Here is a 25531-nt window from a genome sequence, read left to right as displayed (position 1 = left end):
TTGTCTTATGATATCATTAAAAATTTTTTTATTGTATGACATAAATAAAAATGCTGTTGCAAACTGCTTTGCATCCCATCACGCCTCACTGAGTGACTTCATTATAAAGGTGTTAGTAATGCGGAACCTCACGTCGACTCTGTGCAGAGATTCGGTTCAGCACTTCCCCACTGAACTGGTAGGTTAGTTTCTTCTTTATTTTTTGGATCTCTCCAGTCCTGCTGTAGTTCCTCAGAGCACGAGCCATTTTCTGATAAGTCATTTGTTTGCGATTGCCCTTCTGAAGGCCCCAGCGGCTGGCCAGGGCCTCCTTGTGCTGTGTGGAAAACTGAAAGATGCCACTGTCCTGGTCCACCCACCAGATGCTGTTGCTCATATCACCATTTCTTAGTAATTCCAGAAGGAATTGGTACAAGCGCAGCTTCCTCTTGTTACCTGGGGTCAAAAGACTCCTGTGAGTATTTGATTTATTTAGCAGGGGGTTTTGATTTTTTTTTTTTTTTTAACCTCCCAATGTAGAGGATATTAAATATCTGTGCTCACTTGTGTCTTGTGGGTTGAAAGCGAGATGGTGCTGTTCAAATTCTTCCTCCCCTTCTGACACCTCCAGAGGGGGACTCTCCCTCACCTGCTTCACCTGAGGGTAGAAAGTGACAGGCGATGCAGTGTGTGCGGGTTGGTAGTACAGGCCGTGAGTACTGTAATGGGGTATCTGTGGAGAAAAATAAATGTGTGACTGCATTTCGATATGCATATGTTGCTTATTAAAAACCATCTCCTTTCTGCTGTATCATATGAGTCCAGCTTTGCTTTTGCATTAAAAGAGGAAGTTGTACCAAAATAGATTTTCGATGCTCAGCGCGACAATGTGATCTTTCTTCCAGTTCTGCACCTTCTGGGCCCCACAGCATGCAACCAAATATTGAACTAGGTGATTCCCACTAATCAAATCACAGGGAGGGTCATATTAACTAATTAGTAAAATCAGAAAAGTAGTGTTTGGTTTTAATGAAACCTGCATATCCAATCACAGCCCACAATGTAAAACACTTGCAAAAGACACAATCATTTGTGGAGACTAGACCGAAACTTTATAAACCAAATTTCAATTTCAATTAGAGATCCCGGTCCAGCGACCCTGGTCCGGACCGGATCGCCACAACCCTGGATCAATAAAGCCGGCTTGACTCACGTGTTGGGACAAAGAGAGGGTTCCGAGCGAGGGGTCCAGGGGAACAGGGAGCGGGGCGTCACTGGGGAGGTGAGGCTGCCAGAGGTGTTGAGGGGACACACACTGCAGCTCAGTGAACTGAGCTCCCAGTACGTTCTCAGAGCTGCTGTGCTGACCGCGCTCACACTGGTAGTTCCATCTCAGGTCTGAAAAAGATAAATAAACAGAGAAGAGATCGAGCCACTTGTAACCCAATACTCAACATTTAGATCCGGTTGACTCACCTTCATGGTTGTCTCCCATTTGAATGAAGTAGGGGTTAAATTCCAGTGGCAGCCGATAAACCTCTGACCCATATGGTCGGATATCTTCCGATGTCTTATGGGAAGAACATAAAACATTTTTATTAATGAGGAGAATAAAAACAGAATACAATCAGTTAGTACAACCACATTAAAATATGATCTTCTTTAAGCAATCACTCACACTGTGATCTCATCTCACCTTCCAGAGAGCATATTGAATGAACAAAGAATGATGGTGTATATAAAATAAAAACACTTACTGAGGCTGTCACTAAGCCATCCATATTTTGCTGGAATAGTGTAAACCCCCCTCCGCGACACAGTGCTTAGTGCGATGGCTTGTTTTAAACTTCTGCACAGTTTAGATAAATGGGAAGTGAAAGTGTCCAGATGAGACAGGCCACATCCATATGATCTGTGTGTGACTGATGACCGGCTTGTTCCTCACAGCAATGATCACAGTTCATGGTTTTCTTCCGTGCTCCTTTTGCCTTGATTTTTATTATGACACACACACACACACACACACACACACACACACACACCCGCACGCACACACGCATGCACACACGTACACACACACACACGCACACACACACGCACACACACACACGCGCACACACACACACACACACACACACACACACACACACACACACACACACACACACACACACACACAAAACCTGCTGCTGCACTTCTTCTGACCACAATTAGAAAACAGTTCATTCCAACCGTTTGTTTTTTTCTCTTTGGATTGACAGGATTTCTCATCCTAATGAGATGTATGTGGAAGCAATACTGCAAGAGCAATGTGCTTGCCAGATACAGCCACTACTCCTTATAATAAACATGTTTGACCTGACAGCTGCAGCCTTTGTTTTCAGATATTCGCTGTGGCGCCATCTCGTGGAAGCAAGAGCCACGGTCTCCCTCTGGCTGTCGGCAGGCATAAAGGACCAAAACAGCTCACCCAGGCCCGTTACATCCAACTGGAGCACGGGCTCCCGCCTGTCCCCTCAACGATGCTGGAGCCATGAGGAGAAATGGAGACCTCCGGGGCTTCTCACGGGACGTCAGCTATTGCCGATGAATTGTTTCGTGGTCATCTCACAATCTGATAACAGCACCAAGGGGCGACGCGGGCTGCTGTCCCGTGGAAACATCACGGCAGAGAGGAGAGATCCGCATGGAACATGGCTGCTATGAGAACTCTGACGGTGGCGGGGCTGTTTCTGGCGTTTTGCGCTTTGGGGCTGATCACCGTAGCGATCAGCACCGACAACTGGTACGAGACCGATGCGAGGAGGCACCGGGAGCGCTGCAAGAACTATTCCAACAAGAGGAACGACCCCGGGTACATCTACATCTCCAGCAACAACCTCCCGCTCCGGATGTTGCCCAAGGGCCACGGGGTGGTCCAGGGGGGGCACGGAGTGGAGCAGAGGGGACACATGATGGACCAGAAGGTCCGCGGCGGGGGCCAGAGGGGCTCCGGTGGTGATCAGATGGTCCACGGTGGAGACCCGGCGGGCCACAGCGGAGGAATTCTGCTGCGCGCCAAGCGGCAGCTCCTGCCTCCTGCTTTGGCCATGGAGTCGCTCTGCAGTCGGCAGTTCAACTCGACCATCACGGGGCTGTGGAGGAAATGCCACCGGGAGGGATTCGACCTGGAGAGCGAGGATCTGATTTTTAAAGGTCTATTCTAATCACTAAATAATCATTTCTTTGTCGCTTTAAAAGAAGCGTTCACATTGCCCGTGTGTGTATGTGTGTGCGTGCGTTTTGTGCATGTTTTGCGTGCATGCTGTGTGCGTGCGCGCGAGATTGTGTGCGCGCGCGCGCGAGTGAATGTTGTGCGCGCGCGATTGTGCACGTTTTGCGTGCACGTTGTGCGTGTGTGTATGTGGAAAGGGTGCTGGGGGGTTTGAGAGAATGTAAACATGCCGAGCTGTTATCTGGTCATCTGATTTAATATTTGATACGAAATGTTAAAAGTTTGGTTGGTGTGTATTTTAGATACTTATTTTTGTGCAGGTGGTGATTCAAGACACACACACACACACACACATATACAATATAAACACAACACATACACACAAGGTAATTTGGATTAATCGTAATTCTCACTCAAGTTCTGTGATGTCCACAGTGACATGTCTTTCAATCACCTCATTTCCACTCATCCTCTCTGTGCAGGGCTGGTCCAGCGCTGCACGCAGATAAAGTACTACTATTCATCTTCAGCTCTGCCCAGGAACCTGCCAGTCAACCTGACCAAGACCATAAGGCAGGACGAGTGGCATGCTCTCCGTAAGTCCCATCCACCCCGTCTCGCGTCGGCTTGAACTGACGTGGAAGCGTTCCATTGTGTTAAACTCGGCACCGTGTCCTCACAGACCTGCAGAGGATGACGGCAAGTTTCATCGGAATGGCCGTATCCATCATCCTGTTTGGCTGGATCATAGGCGTGCTGGGCTGCTGTAAGGAGCACGATCTGATGCAGTATGTTGCTGGACTTCTCTTCCTCATGGGAGGTGAGAACTGCTTTACATACACTGCATTACTCTGAAGTACCACAGGGGGGCAGTGGAGTTTCATAGCAATATCTACAGTATTTTGTGGGACCTGCCGGTGAAATGTTGCATTAAGGAGTAGGCAAAGAAACGGAAGAATTGTGTTGTGTTCTCTCCCCTCCCACAGGGACGTGCTGCATCATCTCCCTGTGCACGTGTGTGGCAGGCATCAACTTCGAACTGTCTCGCTATCCGCGCTACATTTATGGGATACCGGAGGACATTGGCCACGGCTACGGCTGGTCCATGTTCTGTGCTTGGGGGGGACTGGGCCTCACGCTGCTGGCTGGATTTCTATGTACTCTGGCTCCGTCCCTCTACCCGCCTCACAGCCCGCTGGTGGACAAGCCCAGACAGGAGAACGGCTGTGTGTGACATGCTGCCACATCCCAGAAGACACCAGTCTGATGAACACTGAGTACATGAGCCATGGACTCCGAGAGCCCCCACTCAGCTCTGCACAAACAGAGCGCACACGGGAATGAAAAGGTCGTATTTAACCGAAGATCCTTTGGGTTGTACCGGTGCTTTTTTTCCTCTGCCCCCCCACCTCTATGAATGAACTGTTCAGTGTTTTGCCTGCTCTTCAAGGAGAGAATAGTTATGCCGTTATAAAATTTCTTCCTATAAATCTGCTGTTTTGGGGGGAAAAAATTTAAACACAAGCAGAACATTAATAGCACAACTATGGAAGTTTATTGTCACAGTTCAAAGGGCAAATGTGTGTCGTTATGTACTCATTCTGAATAAAAATGTAATGTGCTTTTTGAACTGTATGTATGCACATGGAATTGTCTTTATTCAAGGAAAACAGCACTAAGGCCAAACTGTATTTGAGGGAGATGTTTGATGTTCTTAGTGCACCCCCCAAAAAAAGAATATTTTTCAAAAATAAAACGGTCATGTAAAACCCATTTCTTTTATTTCGGAGGGTGGACATGCTGCACATATTAGATAAGAAACAGGTTGTGAACTATTACTTTCACAAATGCAGTGTGTTCTGGTTGGCATTATGAAGACTCAGTTGAATGGGTTCCCATTTATAAGTATGATGACGATCGTAAAACCAAAAAAAAACAAAAAACGTCATAGAAACCCCAATGACCGAAGAGCGCTAAATTCTAAAAATGTTTTTGGATTAGAATATGAGTCTGATGTTGGTATTTAAGTCACAACACCTACAAGGGAGGACAAAATAACAGAAACACCCAATGGAAAAGGAGTTACTGTAAACTTTGAAGAAACTTCAGTTAGAATTACAACTGCAGCTGCAATAGTGAGTCATAAGATTTATTCGGCCAATTAGCAGTATGTTATTAGTGAGGTCAGACAAACAGTACGTTGATATGTGAGTTTTCAGAGAAACATGAGCTGTGAGGCCAAACAGACTGATATTTAACGTGCCGCCGGGGGAACAGTCTCGATAATCATGACAGCACGCGGCAAACTGCATCAGCAGAAAGACTCGTGTGCGGACGGACGCCTAACAGGATAGTGGACGGATGCCACAAAAGTGCGAGCCTCAAACATTCCCGCGGAATCTAATCCGACCTCTGTGACCCAGTCTCAACAAAAACTACACGCCATGGGCCTCAGGGAGCTGGAATGTATGGCAGGGCGGCCTTTCGGAAACCGCCTGAATCGGCGGCCAACACACGGAAGCAGAAAACCCGGCGTCAGGAGCACGCGGCCTGGATCCCTGAGCAGAGGGGAAAAAGTCATGTGGGCAAAACGCTATATCGCTGTTCTTCCACCGAGTCAAATAAAAATGCATTTTTCGAGTCTGGTTCCAGCTCCCCGTGGTAAATACGGTGCGTATGACGGCCAAGGAGTCTGGGGCCATTTTCCGGGATCAGGTGGTGGAAACACTGGGTCCGGGATGACAATGGCCCCATACACACCGGGACGCGGGCCACCCCCCTGCCCCGGCCTCCCCGACACCTCATCGGAACTTCACCGAACCTTCTTCCTCCTCCACCCCTCGAACAACTGGAGGCTTTTCTTCAGTTCAGGATCGGACTGAGGGCGTTCCAAAAAACGACTGCAGCCTTTCTGAATGGAAAGGGCGGCAGCCCCACTCCTTGGTATCAACATATGGCTCTCGACCTCGATTTCTCTGTCAAACATTAGCACTACAACTATTTACCTGTCAATGATCCCATGAAATTTCTCTGGTCTCTGGTACTTGCTCAGTTTTCTCCCTCAATATGACTGTATTTTATTGCTGAAGACGAGAGCTTTCGAATGCTTTCGTAAACCATCCAGTAGCATCCATTAAACAAATCCTTTGTTATGCAAGTAGCCGTCATGCAAGTCCGTTTTAAATTGCTTCCTTTTCAATAATGATGACGTCGCTCCACTAGAACGAGGCTTGTTGCTAGTTAGACGGATCCCCCGGGTCTGATTGTTTTAGAAATATTATCAATAAAAATGCGAAAGGAATAGAACCCAGGTGCAGAAAACCCATGTGGTCCATTTTATACTATACTGAATTTGTTCCACAGGGGGAAAAGAAAACCACAAAAAAAAAGCTCCTGTATGAATTCAATGTGTTTCAACGATTCGGCAAACTCAACAATTTCCAGTTGAAAATGTCAGTTTGGTCAACAAGTAATAGGATATTTTTTCCAGCAATATCCCAACGTGCCCCTCGCCGTACCTCCAACACAGAGGACCCCGGGCGTCTAGGGTTACGGCTGAGTCGGGGGCTCACGGCGCTTGGCACTCTGGGTTTCTGACGGGGGGTCAAGCGGGCCCCGCTCCGCTGTAGATAGAGCTGTGTTTTTGGGGGAGAGGGGGTCCCTTGGGGGAAGCTGGGCTGTGAGGTAAACCAGACAGGGGGAAATCACACCCAGTTGCGCGCTCATGGCAGCCGTCTGGCTCCGCCACACAGCCAGAGACGTGATGTCTGTAAAGAAAGCGTCCACGCTCAGCACTTACTTTGTGGTTGTTGTCGTGGTCGGAAGGAATGAGAGCAAATAACAGTTGTTGGGGTTTTTTTCTTTATCCTTTATTTTATATTTTAAGAAGCGGTCGACTTGAACATGTCAAACAGATCGCGGTATCAAAGGGAGACAAAATGTTTAATTCCGTGAGGCCGGGCGTTTTTTTTTATTGGTTATGATCCAACAAGGGTTGGATTTACAAATAACGCTGCGGAGAAATGCTTGTTTTTCTTCTCAACAAATAGGTCAAACTGACAGAAGAGGTCACGTTTCAGCCTGGAAGAAAAGTCTTAGTTTCATTCAGACACGCCACAAACAAGCTAAACTGAATTTGAGCAGGATGCCGTCATCCAACATCAGCGGCAAATAAAGTGGAGCCGGAGTTTGTGCGACCGTCCAAAACAGAATATAATGATAATAGGGGCTGCCTTTGAACAGAAACATTTCATACTCCACTTGATGAGTTCCAGATGGAGCGGGCGGAGGATGGGACGGGGCCTCAGATGCCAATTAAACAGGCCCGGTGGAGTGCAGAGGATATTTATTTTTGCTTTCAACTCTTTTCGCCTCACACATTTAACGTCACCGGCCAAAGGAATAACAGAGGGGGGTTGGGGGGGGTCTCCGCCCGGCGTGAAACCCAAGGAAACTGACGGATGTTTCAACCGCAAAGGTTTCTCTGTTTGAATGTCATGCGTGGAGGAGCACGGGGCAAGTTTCCACCCGCTCTGATGTCACATTGGCTCCGCGTATCACCACACGTCTCAATCAGAACATTAAATAACAGAGGGGGTTGAGCGTTGAAGAAGCGTTCGCAACTGAGCGTATTTATGCGTTTTTACATGGCGTTGCCCTTTGGAGGATCTTCACGTCTCCGCGCCGGAGGAATCGAAAGACATTTGAAACATGTTGGTCAGAGTTCATTGGCTTGTAAAGCAGTCCGGGTCGCCGTAACTCAGCGTGGATTCGGGATAATTGAAGTGTTTATGGTATTTAAGTTATCTTGTCTCACTTCCCTTCTGTAGCTCTGAGGAGTGTGGGAATGAAGATCACGGGAAGGTCAGGCTATTAAGGAGGACATGCTGCAAACACTTTGGATTTTGCAGTTTTTCCTTTTTGACTGCGGGTCTGTCACGCTCGCACGCACGCTCGCACGCACGCTCGCACACACACACACACACACACACACACACACACACACACACACACACACACACACACACACACACACACACACACACAGGGTGGGAAATAACGCAGTACATCCACTTTTCTGTATTTACTAAGTATATAAGTACTGTATATTCAGTTTTGGGGAGATATGACTTTTACTCCATTTCAAAGCAAATGTCTGTACCCTTTGTAAGTTTTTAGTTTAAGAAAATAAAATCAGGATTCATAGTTGTCTATCGTAAGCAAACCCAAACAAGAGGAACACATCGGATACTACAGTCCCATATTATAGGCTCTGTTATACCCAGACACTGGATACACTTTAAGTTAATTTAAGAGCAAGTACATATTTACTTTTAGTGAAGTGGAAATGTCAATGTGGTACTTTCACTTTTACGAGAGTACTTTTGTGTCAGGGTATATCTATTTTTGCTGAAGTAAGAGCTCTAAGTACTTCTACCACCACTGACACACCCAAACAGTCTCTCTCTCTCTCTCTCTCGCTCTACACAGTGAGGTACTCAGTCTTCAGCCTGCTCAGCCTGGTCCCGTGGCTCCGGATGATCAGGGACAGCAGCTCCTGCTTGTCCCTCAGCCCCAAGTGCTTGTCCCCGGTCTGCCTCACCGCGTCCCTGACCTCGCCCAAGGGCTTGGCCACGGAGCCGTGGAGCTGGTGCTCCTCCCGGAGCTCCGTGTCCTGGCTCTGCTTGAACTTCACCTCCAGCTCCAACAGAGACTCCTCCACGCCGCCGAAGGCCTCGCCGATCTGGGAGATCTCGCGGCGGAGGAAGCCGCCGTAGCTCTCCTCCCCGTCCAGGTCGTGGGAGATGGTGGTGACGATGCTCTCCAGCAGCCGGGCGGTGTCCTCCACCTGCTGCTTGGTCAACATCAGCTCCTCCCGCACCAGCGCGTCCTCGTCCTGCTGCGCGCCGCACGGACGCGCGTCCGCGAACCTGAAGAGCATCTGGCACTTCTCCGGGTCCTCGGTCTCCTCGTAGTCCCCGTCCGGGACGAAGAAGTGGTGGAAGGTCCCGTTGGAGATCTCCGCCTGCAGCGGCCCGGTGTAGACCGCCGGGCGGAGCGGCAGAAGCGGCAGGGCGGCGAAGAGCAGCAGGAGCAGCGGGGCGGGATCCATGCTGCAGGCACCCACACGCAGGGCGGAGTGGGCTTCCTGCGCTCCCTCTTCCTCTCCTCCCTCTCTTCCTCTCCTCCCTCTCTTCCTCTCCTCCCCCTCTCCCCCCTGAACTGGGAGTCGGACCCAGGGGTTTCCAAACGGGGGTCCGCGGCCCTCTAGAGGTTCGTGAAAGTGTTGCAAATGGGCGGCAAAAACAACAAAAATAACAATAAAATAGTTTTGTTTTTTCTATCGAATTAAATCGTGAAATCACGAGATTAAAGTCAACATAGGAATTAAACTCATCAAGATAGAATAGACAATAAAAAAAGTAAAAACTTAGAGATGAAGATTAAAGTTGTTAACATTTTTGAAACTGTGTAATAGTATATTGTATACAGTAAAGTATGTTGTGGGGATGTTAAAACTGATCCTATTTGACTTTATTCTCGGAATGTCGTCCCTTTACTTAATGGCCTCCGATACTCTTAATAGCTACAAAGGGGTGTCCCCCAGCCAGAGCTCAGCCTGCCAAAGGCCCTGGTCAGTCGTGTTTGGGGGATCCCCGGCCTAATCCGACAGTGTTTTCTCAGGCCACCCCGAAAGCTCCGTCTGCGACAGCCTGTCACCGTCTGCTGCTTACTTCAACCGTAGAATGTGTTGATGCGGAGAGGACACGGTGCATTTCAAATGTCACAATCAATTTCTGCGTATCCTGTCTGGGAAACGCCATGCAGCTCGTTGCTCAGGCGGAGGTGGGTTCCTCCATCCTGGCCGAATAAAATTGTCTCCCCAGGCCGTAGGAATGTGTCACTTTGTCATTTGTCTTCCCAATTTGTCTCAATATACCACTAACCACGACGCACTTAAACCCATAAATCCTAGTTCAACAAATGTACATCCCTATTTGTTTTTGTATTACTCTATTTTGTAAGAAAAAGGTGTAAAAAAAAAAAAAAGTGTTTGCACTGAGAAGTTTTGTGGACAGTGGTGTAAAACGTGATGTAGACAATCTTAATTAGGTATAAATGGATTTTATATAGGGTTTAATTTAACCGAAAACCTTGAAACCTACACAAGGTAATGTTCAATAATTTACTTATAGATGTATTTCTTTAGAGAAACCTTGAAGTGGGAGCCATTAATCTGATCAGGGATCTATTTTGCCTTTCTCCATCACTTGAGGTGACGGGGATATTTATTGTCATTTTTTTGGCGAATGTTCGATCTTTACATTCTCGCCGGGAAAGGCGGACCCCGCCACCAACGACGGAAACAGCATTTGGAGGAGCACACGCCGAACACAAATACGCTGAATGTTTTTATTCTCATGAAGTGGCAGCTAAAAACATATAGGACAACTTTAAAATATAGGATTTGTTTTCACGGGACACCGTTATGCATTACCACTTCAAAGTCACATCAGCAGGTCTTCTATCCGTCAATTAAACATGCATCTCCTTCAATCATCAACTTATGGTTAAAACGTGTGAGTTAATCGGTTAACGCGGCTCAAAACACAAGCCACATCGCAGGGACCGAGCGAGGAATCCCACTGTCCGCTCGTCCGCCCACACCATGACCGTTATGAATGCGGTGGAGACCTTCAAGGCCTGGGACTACGTGGTGTTTGCGGCTCTGTTTGTGGTGTCCGCCGGGATCGGGGTGTTTTTCGCCGTGAAGGAGAGAAAGGCGTCCTCGTCGAAGGACTTCCTGGTGGGCGGCCGGCAGATGACCTACGGCCCCGTGTCCCTGTCCCTAACGGCGAGCTTCATGTCGGCCGTGACGGTGATCGGAGCCCCTTCGGACGTCTACCGCTTTGGGGCGTCCTACATTCTCTTCGGAGTCGCCTACACCGCCATGGTGGTGGCCAGCGCCGAGCTGTTTGTCCCCGTGTTTTACACATCGGGGATCACCAGTACCTATGAGGTGAGAAGTACCAGTACCGATGAGAGCATTTTGCCTCTTTGGGGGTTCCATTTCACGTGGTAGGGAATGCCATGATAATATGCTCATGACTACTTAGAGGCCCGAGTGGTCAATCAGAGCTCCCCGCCTCTCGGGAACTATAGTTAATGATTGAAGTAATTTGAGCGCATTGTTTCATGAAGAAAGTGAATATTTTAGGTTGCACATCCTGTTTTCAGTAATCGCACCATGGGGAGGGGGTTTCTTATATCACTTTGCAGCACTGATACAGTTTCAAGTCTATAGCACAAATCACAACCATATGACTGTGAATGTCTCCAGATCTCCTCTCTAATTGAACGGCGTGTTGCGTTCCAAACAGTATCTGGAGCTGCGGTTCTGCCGGGCGGTTCGTGTTATGGCGACACTTATTTACATGGTGCAGACGGTAAGTTTATGAACAACGCTATTTTCCACCCAGGCCTCATTAAAATGCCGGGTTTCCAGAATTTACAATTCGCGGCCCAAATCTGATTCCAGTGTGAAATGAAATTAGCGGCCTGTGCAAATAAACAATAACAAGTGCCGTCACACCACATTAACCCGCATGACCTTCAGGGGAAATAAACAACCAAATGGAAGTCACTGAAGTTACAGCTTCTACTTTCATTTTGAAGCCAGCGCCGGGGAGGCCGGCTGCAAATTCATTATTTAACAGGGAAAAGGGTGAGAGGACGAAAAATAGCCAAGGTTTCAACTTTTGCCTTTTGTGCAGCCGGGGCTGCTACATCTGTGCAGAGACTTGATGGATCGACTTCCACCGTCCTCCGTCTTTACTTCAACAGTCCTGCCAGTGCGGAATCATAACCAAATGATGGAAAAGCCACATCACTTCTGAATCCAAATTTTTGTCTCATATTGTTCTAAAGAAAAACAGATCTGTGTCACACTCATGTAGAAATGAAAAAAAACAAAAACATCTGATTTGGGCCTTGCGGTTTTTTCGGTAAAACATATAAAGACCGACACTAATGTGAGCGTCCTGTTTTTGAAAAGATTCAATGTGTTTAAAAAAATAAAATAAAAAAAAAAGGTTGAAATGTCTGCCCCATTGCAGCTGCAGCGGAGCGGTAAGTTTCCCCGGGTTGAGAAATAAAGAAGCTGATCGTCTGATAAAGGAAAACAGAATGAATAAAGAAACCCTTTTTTGATTGTGTTCCTCCTTGCAAATGTTTCAGATTCTATATTCGGGAACTGTGGTGTACGCACCCGCCCTCGCCCTCAACCAAGGTAAATCCACCTTCGCAATCCGCGCAGGATTATTCAACTTCTCGCTCGTTTGCAGACCGTTCACGCTCGGCTGCGTGCGCTTGTCTCTCACTGCAGTCATGTCTTTGTACTGTCGACCCTGCACTAAAACCTTAATATTCCCTCTGCAGTGACTGGATTCAATCTTTGGGGCTCTATAGCTGCCACGGGCGTCGTGTGTACCTTTTATTGCACGCTGGTAAGTGGAGAGGACACAGCGAGGTGAACATAACTCCAGATGCTGACACACAGTTTCCCCCCCAGCCCCCCCCCCACCCCCCACCCCCCACCGTTCCGCTCCAGTGGGTCGATGCGTTCACATAAACACTGTGAAGTAAACAGAGCAGCTCAGAGCCAAGCGGCTTTCAAAAGGAAGACGAGAAACAGATCCAGACACGTACATTGACACGATCAGAGCGTAGGGGTAACATCTACAATGACATGATGTTAACCTGTGTGTGTGTGTGTGTGTGTGTGTGTGTGTGTGTGTGTGTGTGTGTGTGTGTGTGTGTGTGATTGTGTGTTTGTGTGTGTGTGTGTGTGTGTGTTTCTGTGTATGTGTGTGTGTGTGTGTGTGTGTGTATATGTGTGTGTGTGTGCGTGCGTGCGTGCGTGCGTGAGTGCAGGGAGGCCTGAAAGCCGTCGTGTGGACAGATGCCTTTCAGATGGTGGTGATGGTGGTGGGCTTCCTCACCGTGATGATCAAGGGGGGCAGCGCGGTCGGGGGGCTGCAGAGAATGTGGGAGACGGCCTGGACGGGAGGCAGACTGAGGGTGTTTGAGTATGTGCAGCCTGTTGCACGGGGCGTGTTAACACAGAGGATTCACAGTAATTTAAATCTATTAATTCACAAGAATATGGGGCATTATGGCTATAGTTAACAAAAATCATTATTTTATATTATTATTATTATTATTATTATTATTATTATTATAAATTATTAAATAACAGTACCAATTATTGTATATAATAATATTATTATTGTATTATTATTATTATTATTATTATTATTATTATTATTAATAATAATAATAATAATAATAATAATAATAATATATTATTACTTCCTATGGTAAGTCATAACTCACAATAATATTCATATAAGAATGGTTATATGTAGAGTTTATGGTGAGAATTTATAAGTGGTTTTAAGTATGTTTGTTTGTTAGTTATATTATATTATTTATTGTTTACTCATAATAATCCTATAGTCTCCACAGTATCAGACTAATTTAGGTATTCATATTACTATAATACTGTGTAATGTTTGTATTATATTATATATGTTTGTACAGTATATTGCTTACTTATTACAATATTTCAGTATAATTATTTAAGTAACCGTATCTATCTATTTCACTTCCAATAAAATTATCAAGTGTTATTGGTTCATCAAAAATAAGAACTCTTTCAATAAATTATGCGTTTATTCAAATGCATTAGAACCCAATTTAACCCTAAGATCCGTCTAGTTAAATGTAAAGTAATATTCAAGTGCATGCTGTATATTCTAACGCTTTACTATTATGAAACTTGCCACTCTGCTGCAGCTTCTCGCTGCAATTTAAGTGCAGCAAGAAGGCAAATGAAATGGCAAACCTATCCGTTAATGACAGTGCTGGCGGCGAGGCGTGATATTTACAAGATGTTCTTCGTCCTCAGCTTTGACCCCAACCCCCTCAGGAGACACACGTTCTGGACCCTCACCATCGGAGGAACCTTCACGTGGCTCGGCATCTACGGGGTTAACCAGTCTGTGATCCAGAGGTGCATTTCCTGCAGGACCAAGAGCCACGCCCGCCTGTGAGCCACCATCTGCAGAGCACAGGGACCTCCGCGTGCTAAAAGACGACCCTGTGTAATGCCTCGGGAACCTGTCTGTGTTGTGCTCCCCAGGGCCTTGTACCTCAACCTTCTGGGCCTCTGGGTCATCCTGTTTTGTGCAGTTTTCTGTGGCCTCATCATGTATTCCTACTATGCCCGCTGTGACCCGTGGACCACGCAGCTCGTTTCAGCTCCGGATCAGGTCCGTCACCATTAAAGTTCCTAATATTTTCCAGTCCTTGGTCATAATCACCTAATGTCACTACGATGGTGTCACTACCTAACAGTTTAATCATCTGCATCATTCCAAATCTTCCCCCAACAGCTCATGCCGTACTTTGTCATGGAAATCCTTGGGCAATACCCAGGTCTTCCAGGACTGTTCGTGGCCTGTGCCTTCAGTGGAACTCTGAGGTTGTGAAAGCATGAGTTTCGATAGGGGAGGTTTCTCCCTTGGGGTTAGAATAAATGGTTTTGATGTGCAATGTTGGAATGATCAACTTACCGTCTCCTCCAGCACGGTGGCTGCCAGCATCAACGCCCTGGCCACGGTGACCTACGAGGACTTTGTCAAGCAGTCGTGCGGGAATCTCTCTGACAGAGCCAGCTCGTGGACCGTCAAAGGACTTTGTAAATAAAGCACATGTTTACTGTCACATATATAAATATATACTGACGTTTACATTAGTTGTGATGAGTCCTACATATCTACTCTGTCAAAGGTATTATATTCGGAGTCGCCTGCACTGCAATGGCAGTAGCGGCATCCCACATGGGAGGAATTGTCCAGGTAAGTCACTCCTCCGTTCTATTAATTCAACAGGCTACTTACATTGCATTTACACTACCTTTGTTTTATTTTATCTCCAATGGCAAGGCCGCCTTGAGCATCCATGGAATGTGTGGTGGGCCCATGTTAGGTATATTTACATTAGGCATAATCTTTCCCTGCTCCAACTCTAAGGTATGTTTAATAAACCGCAATGGCCTTCTATTACTTCTACTAAAAGTAATGTCAATTATCATATTATTATTTTTTTGCTACTTGTCATCACGGTGCTGGGAAACCTCAAACTTGTTTTCCTTGCGGCGGCAGGGCGCCACAGGAGGTTTAGTGACGGGCATCGCCTTGGCCTTCTGGGTGGCTATTGGATCCTTCATGTATCCGGCGCCAGCGAGCAACTCCAGGCCGCTGCCTCTCAGCACAGAGGCGTGCTGGTGGACCAACTCATCCGTCTGTCCGACTGCAGACGACTCCCATCTGGGCCTCATGGGTGCTTCAGCCAGGTACGAAGGTTGACCACCACACTGGCACAGCGGTGCTGGGAATATATAGGCCAAAACCTCCTTTGAAATGTGCTTAAAAATGCCTTCTTCACAAGATAATTATTAACCATATACATTATTATTATATATATTATTACATATATATTAATATTTATTATTTAGCAACTATTTTCTTTATTAGAATTATTCATCCTATTCAGATCATGAAGCTGCAGCACTGCTCTGTAACTCCTGACCCAGAAAGCTGGGTTTTGTCGGCGGGCGGATGAACCCTTGGAGGCCAGACGGTTTGTGTCCTGTGGAACTTTAGGACTGTGCCTCTTTTGTCCCCCGACAGGCCGCCCTTGGCTGACTCCTGGTACTCCCTGTCCTATTTATACATCAGCGCCGTTGGATTTATCGCCACCGTTACGGCCGGTCTGCTGATAACCTTCCTAACTGGTACTGTATATCTGAGGGACAGGCGCCACCTCCGCCAGCAGGACACACTTAGAGATCAGAGGGTCAATGGCTCCTGTCTGAGTCAGAGGGAAAGTGGAAACCAGTGAATTATGAGGCTGTGGTCAAAGCGTTCTATCTGTTTAACCACGCCACTGGTAGAACCACAGGCTATCTTGTTCCACTACATTTTTCTTTGGTATAGCCTACAATAAGTGGAACTACTGAGTTTATGAGCAGCTGAGTTGGAAAATAATTTCTGCCTGCATGTTTTCCGTCGTAGCAGAGGTGGTATAGAATTGATTACCCCTCCGCTGTTTATTTCCCCAGGATTCAACAGGGGTGAGGACGTGCAGCCATCGCTGATCCGGCCGTTGTGCAATCCGTGTTGCTTCTGGTCCAGAAGGTGGAAAGAAACCTGCTGGTGCGGCGTCCATCATGATCGGGAAGAGCAGGTGGGATGACAACCAGTTAATAATAAATGAGGACAACGTACACTTTTGTTATTGGACTGTAAAATAAACTGCGCCGCTTCGCAATTTCCCAGGCGGTGGAGGCTTCGGGCTCGGCTGTAAAACAGGGCGGTCAGTCCCGCGATCCAGACGCAAGCGAAAACGGAGTAAGAAGAGCAAGGCTACAGATGAGCCTCAGCCTGGAGGAGTCCGCCTACAGAAATGCAGGGTTTGTCATGGAAACAATACCACTTTAAACCCCATAAACATCCCTCAGCACAATTAACAACGCTGACGACAACAACAAAAGAAAAAAATAAGCAATCCGTATCCGCAGCAGACGTAGAATAACGTATCCTGACGCGTGAAGATAAAATCAAGCAGAAACATTTGGGTTCTGTTGCCGTTGCATTTGACGAGCGACAAGAATGATCAGGGTGCTCGGATTCAATTGAAAAGAAACGTTCCATGATTTATTACAGAAAAGAGTGATAGCCAATATCCTGTTATTCGTTACAACCTTTTTATACATACCGTATGTTTTTACATGTAAACAGTACCAAAGTAAACAATGTAGTCAATACACTTCATGTCACAACTCAAAGCGTCCTATTATACAGTTAATTCTATGGAATAACAACGATGTGCTTCCTATCCGGAGTCGGAGGAACAGAGGAGAGCAAATCCTCCTCCAGACCGATATATATTTTCAGATGTGCAAGGGCAGGAAGCGATTATTACTTAGTATACAATATTCTGCTATTGCCAACAGTAAAAGACATTAAACACGCTTCCATCAAGGCCAGCGCTGCCAACCGTCCATTAGTTTACAGTCAACAAAAAGTGTATATGTTTGGTCGTTTCTATTAATCTGTAAAGAAAGGCGAAACTGTCCGTATATATTTCATAACTACTAATAAGAAACTTTATTTTATTTTTCATTATTTTATCAGGTATTCTCATTAATAAGATCTCGACAAATAACCTCTTGAATCTCGATCTCTTGAAAAAGAGATGAACTCTGCCCAAATCAGTCGCTTGAGTTCTTGACGGCTTGGAAACGTTGAAGGCGTAGATTTCACCAAAGAACTCAAACTGTCACTCTCAACCTCGGACGTCGAGGCGAAAAAAAACAGAAAATTCAATGGGAGAAAGTGCCTGTTAATCAAAAACACAGCTCGGACTGTGCAGACGTGTCATCAGTCCGGCTGAAAATTTAGCAGAAGTTGGCAACCCCCGATAAATGTGCAACAATTTGATTGGTTGAGCATGTGGAGAGCATTGTGGTAGATATTACAGGAATCCCCATGGGTCTGAGGTTTCAGATATGTTGTATTATGTGTCACCCACTCTGAATGTATTCCAGGCCGTACTTTAATTTTACTTAATCTTAAACTTAATTTGAGCTGAAAGTATTGTTGAATGCACTCATGTGAAATGGACAAAAGTATTGTGAGCCGATATTTTCGATATGAAGAAACTCAAATGCAGCACAGTAAGATTCTAGTATTATCTTAAAAAAAAAAAGATCAATAAGGAGCAAAGCATGTGATATATTTTTTATGATGCCGTCGAAACTGCGTCCAAATCAGATGGAAGTCATGCATACTCCACAGTACAAGTGTACAAGATCAATTGAAGCCGTTGGTGATTCAGCACTCAAGGATTACAACATGCATAGATTTTCAATATTCACATACCAGGGAAGATACTGTCGAAACCTGCACTTAATAGAAGATTGTTTTAAGAAAGAATTATGTTGAAAATTAAAGGTGAAAAATGACTAATAAAGCAAATAAAGTGAATCTGTGTGTTGGATGGCGTGACTGTGGAATCATTTTCAAGCGCCGTTAAATAATAATTTGTGATATCTCGTCACATTGCAACGTGCGTGAGGATGATTATTTTGGGAAGAATCCTGATATACCATGATGCATTTAAATGTATTTCAAAGAAAATCACTCTGTTATTGTGTTCTGACACCTGAGGAATGCCAAGGTTACATTGCGTTGTTTAAGGGCGGAGAGAGGTAATGCATGCTGGTTGCACTCAAACTAACCAGTAAAAAACCAGTGCGCACGTCATGGTAACGCTGAAAAGTCATACATGAAAAAAATAAAACACAAGACAAAATCAGATAATTAGAGTGTGAAGTGAAATAATATACAGTGGTGGTAACGGGGTGCAAAAAATGGGGAAAACGTCTGGAGCCACATGGCGTTCACCGCCGCTGCTGTCACCATGAGGGCCAAACTCGTCCTTTATCGTCCAACACAACCAAACACTTTGGCCAAATTTAAAGATCTCGACTGGTTAGAAAAAGAGAAATAAATATGATATATTAAAAAGATCTACATACTCTAAATTAATTTAACAGACCCTTTTCTTTGAGCAGCCATACCCGCGCCGTGCGCTTTGGAGGAATCTCTCACGCTGCTTTACTTTTCCTGAGTTTTCCTTGGGGCCCGATGCTAATCCTACCTCGTGCTCCACACCAGGCCAACACGTTAAACTCATGCATACATTGGTAAATGAAAAAAAAAAAGTCCTAGTGTAATCAATGGAAGAGTAGAATGAGCATGCATTGCTTCGAGTATGAATCAGTGCAGCGGCTAATCTCCAGCAGCCGAACGCTCAGACCGCAGGTATGTCTGAAGTCCTAACCGCACTCCTGGCCTTCCACTAGGAAATGAAGAACAGATCCGCGGTGCAGAGCGGAAGTGCTAATTTATGGCGCCTGAATGTCAATGAACACATTGTTTTTACGGCTGGAGCCGCGTCAGGACGGAGGCCGGTGGGCCGAGAATAGAACAGGAAGTGTGGAGCCACTTGCCTTTCAGACAAATCATTAGCGCACAGGTCAGTAGGTTTACAGCGGATCGTACCATGGTATGAGGAGACGGGGGAGTTATTGCACTTAAAATGCACAAACAGGCACACGTGATGTCCGTGACACAACTGTGGTGTGCAAAACTGTAGGCACAATCAAATCACATCAAATTCCATTTTCCCGACTCGGGAAAGTCGGACTGAGACGATGTATAGACTAACAGAGAGACAGCTCTGTCTATCAAAAGATTTTAAAAAACAACACCACTGTACCATGCATGTTACATGATTCAGAGGAAAATCCTCTTTGAGACGTATGAATGTTCACATCTTCAACGATTTGTGTTGTTTTCTATTTTCAGCTGTTTCATGAATTGACTGATGCAAAATATCAATCAGCATGCTTCGAGGGCAATATACAGTCACTTTTGCATAAACATGGTCCATTACATTTTGTAGCCACATCACCAGAATCACTTTTTGCGACGAAAATCACCGAGTGAGGCTTTCCGCGGTCGCCTAACCTGGAGGTCGATGGGAGACAAACACAGCCATGCTGCAAGCCACACGGACCGGACCGTCACAGCGGGACTCCATGGGATGAGCCCAAAGTGACCCCCAGTGGTCTGCAGCCCTTCATCTGCATAGTAAACATTACAATTGCACAGGTTTGTCCAGTGGAACCAAGACACAGCACAGCTAGGGCGATCTGCGAGACGTGGCCTGGAGCGGAAAAGTGGGTGGGGGCAGGCGGGGTCGAAAGAAAAGACAACAAAAACAACGGCAAGCGCGGAGTGCGGGCGAGAAACTCCGGGCGTGGCCACGGAGCTCCGCCAGCCGGGGAGAAGCTCTGAGGGACGGTGAGAGGAGGAGAAGGAGGAGGAGGTGTCTTTGGTGTGTGGAGCAGCCGAGGGGGAAGTCAAACTCTCCAAGCTGACGTACGTTACAGCAGTGGGTGTGGGTGGGGGTGTGGGCTTGGGGGGCGGGGTCTGTGGGTTTCGTGGTGAAAACGCAGCGTGGAAGCTAAGGCCACTCATGGTGATAGCGCCTCCCGTTCTTCTTCCTCTCCTTCTGCAGGTGCTCCAGCTCGGCCTCGTACATCATCTCCTGCATCAGGTACTTCTCGCGCCGCATGCGGTCGCACAGGCCTTTGGGCATGTCGGGGATCAGGTACGCAATGAAGGACTTGATGCCGTACACCAGGTGCTGAGGAGGGCGACCAAGAAGCACTGACCAAATACCCTGACACAAAATGACTCCAGTAAAAAGTGAAAGTACCAGATTGACATTTGTACTTTAATAAATGTACTTAAAGTATTAAAAGTCAAAGTACTCATATCAATGTCCCGTTATAACATAACCTATAATACGTCATAATGTGCTCCTGACGCTTTTTTCCTCGCAGATGATGCTCATGCAGATTATGATTACATGGTGGTGTGGTTTAAGCAGCCACACTTGTCTTGGGTCTAGGTAATTGGGCCAGGATCAGGGTGGCTGTACACCTGTTGCTCGTTAGACCAATGACCGAGCAGCAGGTAAAAACCCCAACTCCACACACGCAGGAGAGGAGCCCTTGTCATGACATGTTGTCAATCTGCTCCGGGCTTGTTCCACCTTGCCCTCTCTCTACAATAAAATGGGTACTTTTCAACACAGTGTCTCTGTGTCCGAGGGCCCTGGGAATGCCACTTGGATGCCGCGTGGCAGGCAGAACTGCCACAAGATCGTATAGGTGGGTGATGATAGATTTGATAGCTCCAGTCCCTGATTTTTGCCTTACCCTGTGACCCAGATGGGGCACATCTTGCACCCAACCCCCGCAAGATATATTTCTCTGGCAGCTGCAGCGATGCCTTGACGCTTCCTACGCTGTTCTACAGATTCAGGCGCTTTCAGGCTCATAACCAAAATATGTGATATGATTTCATTGTTTAATTTATCGACATGCATCAAGATGTAATACGATAAATAATTTCCTTCAGTATTTGATGTCTATCCCTGTTTTTTGTACTCATCAATATGCTGCATATGACACATACTGATTAATAAGACCGTGTAGGTTCACACAATCTGGTGAATAAAATAAATCTGAAAATAAATCTTTCTGTGGAAGTGAATGCTAATGTGAGAGTGAATCAGAGAGGAACACACCTCGAAGACGATGATGAAGGCCAGCCGGGCGGCCAGGACGTGCCAGAACTGCAGCGTGAAGTCGTAGGGCATGGGGCTCCAGGGCGGCGCGCGGTAGTCCCGGTACCTGCAGTATATGGACTGGACGTGGCTGCCGTTCCTGGGCTCCCCCATGTCGAACACAGAGAGGCTGCTGTTCATGTAGCCTTGCAAACACCTAAGGGAGAGGGATCACTGAGGCCTTGTGCAGAAAACATGTTTTACATGTATGGAGACCAAACATACTGACATTCTAGATGTTGTATTATTCCTATCAATTAAACACATATTCTCAGAATATTCTTCAGCAGGCAATTACATAAAACTCTAATATCAAGAGATGCCAGACGTATATATTTGAAAGAAGTGAAAAAAAACTATATGTAATTATACTGTATGTAAATCACTGGTGCTTGACGCTTATACATCAGTATTAGTATTATTTGTATGTTTTAGATATAGTGATATAATACAAAAATATGAAGCACAATCATTATATGTTGTGATATATTCCTGAAGAAAAACTACATTGGCAGTATAATGGAATGTATTGTCAAAGAGTCAATTTACTCAAATGTATTTAATAATATATATACACCACATTTTTCTATATATGTTGATCCAATCGTTGATATTCCATAGTGTGCATACTTCTCGTGGTGATATCCCTTGTCCACGCAGGGGCCGTATTTGAAGGCGTAGACAAAGCGCGGGATGTAGTCCGACGTGATGGCGATGACAAAGGCATTGGTGATGACTGCCAGTACACCGATGCCTTCCAGAATGCCGTGCCAGATACCTGGCAACCGGACAGAGGGGTCATAGGGAAAACATGGCTCAGACGCGCGCACACACACACACACACCTCAGTAGCTGCTGAGTATCTCCAGGAGATAGAGGGCGTTGCAACTCACTTTCTGGGCAATAATAGCCCAGGACGGGGCAGCATAGCCCCCAGCTGTATAGTAGCTGGAAGCCGGGCTTGGTAACATTGGGAGAGATGTGAGAAAGGGTTTTTTGCGCTAATCCATCTGATTTCACTCATCAGTTGGACCTCGAGGTTGAAAATGAGCAAATCCACATGCTTGAGTCAAAATCCAGGAGCGCAATTTTACTTTTGTTAACCAAGATTTCCCACCTCTGCACTGGGAGTCGGTGATTGGGCAGGGAAAGGGGCGAGGCCTACTTCAGACCCAAGCTGTAGAATGTGGGAAGAAGAATTCACCGTTTTAAACTTGGAGAGAGAGAGAGAGAGAGAGAGAGAGAGAGAGAGAGAGAGAGAGAGAGAGAGAGAGAGAGAGAGACATCTCTCCACCTCTCGACCTCTCCACCCTCTTTCTTCCTCTCCCTCTTTCTCTCTGTCTCTCTCTCTCTCTGATGATAGCAGTTAGATAACATAACGGCAGCCAAGGGCGCCGGCTGACCTATGTCTGTGGCCCGGGCCGGCATGGGTCTCCTCCACTGGGTGACGAACTTGTAGGCGTCCAGACGGATCTCAATGATGTTGTTGAGCAGCGCGAGCAGCGGGGCCAGAGGGAACGCTGCCACGAAGATGGTGGTGAAGCCGAACTGCAGAACTGGAGAGAAAAGCGTGCGTTAGGAAGTCTGAACACCGACGTAAACACAGTGAACAATCAGGCAGCAGCTGCTCTCGTTTGGAAAGATTAACTGTGACACTTAAGCAACAGCGTCCAATAGGAAAAGAAAACTTAAACTGAACTCAGAGCTCCAGAACCCGAATACCGCACGTTCTACCTCCAACTCTTACACACCCGATATACAGTAAAGGCCCTAAATTTTCATGACCCATAATTGAATAATGTCAATACCGTAGAGTTCTAATAATTGAATTGAAATTCTTTGGCAATTCTAATACTATTTCTTTTTTAACATGTTTTTATTTTTATTTCCTTTGGTCCACCTTAAATCTATGTTTTGAAAGGCTATATGTAAATATTATTTATTTTAATTATTACTATTATTGTTATTTTTATTATTGTTTTTATTATTACTTACAGTATACAAGAGTTTGCAGGCAGAATTTTCTAAATAAAACATTGATGACACATTTTTTTATCCTAATTAAAAAATGCGCAGCAGAGCAAAAAAACATTTAATTTTGTTCTCCCGTAGCAACATTTTCAGAAGATGCTTCACCCATTTCGAGGTATTCATCCACCAGTCCGTGGGCGTTCATGGGCTGCAGGTTCCAGTCTTTGTCCCACTGTGGAAGCTGGGCTTTATTCTCTACGTTCTGTCCGCCTCCTCCGCCTCCTCCTCCCCCTCCTCCTTTCTTCATCTTCCTGCGAGACCACCAGTTCTGCAGCAAACTGACATGACAGCAAAGTGTCAACTTAAAACACTTATTTCTGGAAAAGCACCGTGGGAACTCCGACTAAGCCTTGCTAAAGGGGATTTGACGTGTTTTTGCAAGGAAGAAAAGCCTTTTCATCTGGTAACTAGATTACATGAACCACACCAAATTATTTGGAAGTAGCTGCAGGTCAATCACTTGGATTTATACATTCATGAATGAATGCAATATATTGTTTTCATTGCTGTAACTCACGGGTAACCGAGCTCCATGAAGTTGTTCCAGATCTGTTTGAAGAACATGATCACTCCCATTTGCAGACACAGATCAATCAAACAGCCGCTGGGGTGACACTGGCATCATAAATAAATCCACAAATTCATAAACAAATAACCATGCTGTCTGTCTTTCATTTTAATTCTCAATGACTCATTTAATGTTTTCAATTCGAAGAATTATTGAAAACCTCATTAATGCTTAAGGAGATTACTGTTTCAACATATTTTTGTAATCATCCAAGAAAATTATTTCGCTAATTTCCTCTCAAATGCAGGGTAGTAAAACAATAAGCCACTCAGCCAATCCTAATGGAACTCACCTCCTCCAGTCTCCACCGATTAAACAATTTATTGTATTTTCCAGGCCTGCCGGCAAACCTAAACAAATTAATATCGACAACATTAGCAGGGAAATTCAATTACAGCAAAAGATATAAAGTGTGATCCGAAGCGCTAATAATACTGGGTGGACCTCATCTTGGTACTTTATCTTGGCACGGCGACATATTTGTACGTGATGAAATGTGAATAGGCTTGAATAGGATGCTGAATCAGGAAGGAACTTGAAGGAGAAGGATTTTAAATGGAAATTTCCGTGCAAAAAAGGTTTCCGAACCTTCCGAGGAAAAAAGCGATGTAAAACGTGGAACTGTTCAAATTGACGAACTGGAACAGGAACATCTTGAGAGCAAAGCTGTTCTCCCACTCCGACTCCGTCCGTGGGTGTTCTACAGGGGGAGGAAGTGGAGGAAAACGCTTGACAACCGTCCTCAAAGCGTTAGATAATGTGACTAGATGCGGAACGGGGGGAAAAAACACTCACCTAAGTTGGTGAGCAGATAAGCAATCTTTTCATAGACCTGAGGAGGGAGATAAGGACTCTGATGAGCTTCAGGAAGAAATGCAGCTGTGATCGTCTTCAATGGGACTTTACATAGGGTGGCGGCATTCAGGAACCGAAGCAAACGTCTTTTTAACGACAGAAATGGCAGTTCCTTGTAAAGTCAATGTCTGGTGAGACACGCACCACATTGAGAGACATGATGATCATGAAGTTGATGCAGACGCCGGTGCCGGAGGTGGCGAACTGCAGGTTCTTCTTCAGAAACTCAAAGTCAAACGAGGCAAACTTCTCCATGGCGATGAGACGGAACACCACAACGGCAAACACGGCCGTCAGAACGAGGGAAATCTGCGCAAAGACAGGAAAGAAACAGAAAGAGAGAAACGAAAAGAGAAATGAAAAGAGTTGCAATATGTCAAAAGCACATGTCACTTTGAAATGTTTCTTTAACTTTCATGTTTTATTTGATCGGATTGTTTCCAGGTAGACAGCAACTTTTGGAAGTTTTAAGTATATATGTACGTATACATGTATATCATTTTTTGTTATTACAATAGGATATCCCATAAGGCCGTGCGGCACTACAGCAACCA

At 45.8% G+C, this 25531-nt stretch overlaps 5 protein-coding genes across 5 annotated transcripts in view; 2 read left to right on the top strand and 3 right to left on the bottom strand.

Annotated features, from left to right (window-relative positions):
• Positions 1-112: 112 nt before the first annotated feature.
• spi1a (Spi-1 proto-oncogene a) lies at positions 113-1527 on the bottom strand (the record flags this gene model as incomplete). The annotated part of the gene is made up of 4 exons (XM_080002855.1): positions 113-435; positions 544-637; positions 1193-1377; positions 1524-1527. The coding sequence occupies 4 exons, from the start codon at positions 1525-1527 to the stop codon at positions 113-115; spliced, it is 606 nt and encodes a 201-aa protein (XP_079858981.1).
• A 971-nt stretch (positions 1528-2498) lies between these two features.
• Positions 2499-4992, top strand: tmem276a (transmembrane protein 276a). The gene is made up of 4 exons (XM_080003109.1): positions 2499-3174; positions 3676-3789; positions 3876-4013; positions 4180-4992. Exons 1-4 carry the CDS (start codon positions 2673-2675, stop codon positions 4425-4427), a joined length of 1002 nt encoding a protein of 333 aa, XP_079859235.1. The 5' UTR covers positions 2499-2672; the 3' UTR covers positions 4428-4992.
• A 2057-nt stretch (positions 4993-7049) lies between these two features.
• Positions 7050-9318, bottom strand: fibina (fin bud initiation factor a). The gene has a single exon (XM_080003021.1). The coding sequence runs from the start codon at positions 9303-9305 to the stop codon at positions 8676-8678; it is 630 nt and encodes a 209-aa protein (XP_079859147.1). The 5' UTR covers positions 9306-9318; the 3' UTR covers positions 7050-8675.
• Positions 9319-10862: 1544 nt separating this feature from the next.
• On the top strand, positions 10863-16159 carry slc5a12 (solute carrier family 5 member 12; the record flags this gene model as incomplete). Its single annotated transcript, XM_080002854.1, has 13 exons — positions 10863-11213; positions 11575-11640; positions 12431-12482; positions 12632-12699; positions 13127-13281; positions 14163-14303; positions 14397-14526; positions 14650-14738; positions 14842-14954; positions 15047-15114; positions 15202-15288; positions 15421-15611; positions 15949-16159. The coding sequence occupies 13 exons, from the start codon at positions 10863-10865 to the stop codon at positions 16157-16159; spliced, it is 1722 nt and encodes a 573-aa protein (XP_079858980.1).
• Positions 16160-20353: 4194 nt separating this feature from the next.
• The window catches only part of ano3 (anoctamin 3), a gene marked incomplete at both ends in the record, with an annotated part of 31190 nt that continues 26012 nt past the window's right edge, over positions 20354-25531 (bottom strand). Inside the window, 10 exons of the mRNA XM_080002478.1 lie at positions 20354-20536; positions 21485-21680; positions 22154-22301; positions 22927-23079; positions 23660-23832; positions 24072-24169; positions 24415-24472; positions 24711-24822; positions 24918-24954; positions 25122-25286. Coding sequence (XP_079858604.1) covers positions 20354-20536; positions 21485-21680; positions 22154-22301; positions 22927-23079; positions 23660-23832; positions 24072-24169; positions 24415-24472; positions 24711-24822; positions 24918-24954; positions 25122-25286 — 1323 coding nt within the window. The remainder of the gene's footprint in view (positions 20537-21484; positions 21681-22153; positions 22302-22926; positions 23080-23659; positions 23833-24071; positions 24170-24414; positions 24473-24710; positions 24823-24917; positions 24955-25121; positions 25287-25531) is intronic.

The sequence above is a fragment of the Zeus faber genome (genome assembly GCF_960531495.2).
Source record: "Zeus faber genome assembly, chromosome: 6".
NCBI lineage: Eukaryota > Metazoa > Chordata > Actinopteri > Zeiformes > Zeidae > Zeus > Zeus faber.
The sequence above is the reverse complement of the archived record's forward strand: the minus strand, read 5'-3'. Positions and strand labels throughout refer to the sequence as shown.

What these genes read in the sequence shown, in the direction of transcription:
- tmem276a (XM_080003109.1), top strand. Translation starts at nt 2,673, where the DNA reads ATGGCTGCTATGAGAACTCTGACGGTGGCGGGGCTGTTTCTGGCGTTT. An exon ending in CGAGGATCTGATTTTTAAAG is followed by an intron (nt 3,175 to 3,675) that starts GTCTATTCTAAT and finishes CTCTCTGTGCAG; the next exon opens with GGCTGGTCCAGCGCTGCACG. An exon ending in GGACGAGTGGCATGCTCTCC is followed by an intron (nt 3,790 to 3,875) that starts GTAAGTCCCATC and finishes GTGTCCTCACAG; the next exon opens with ACCTGCAGAGGATGACGGCA.
- fibina (XM_080003021.1), bottom strand. Translation starts at nt 9,305, where the DNA reads ATGGATCCCGCCCCGCTGCTCCTGCTGCTCTTCGCCGCCCTGCCGCTT.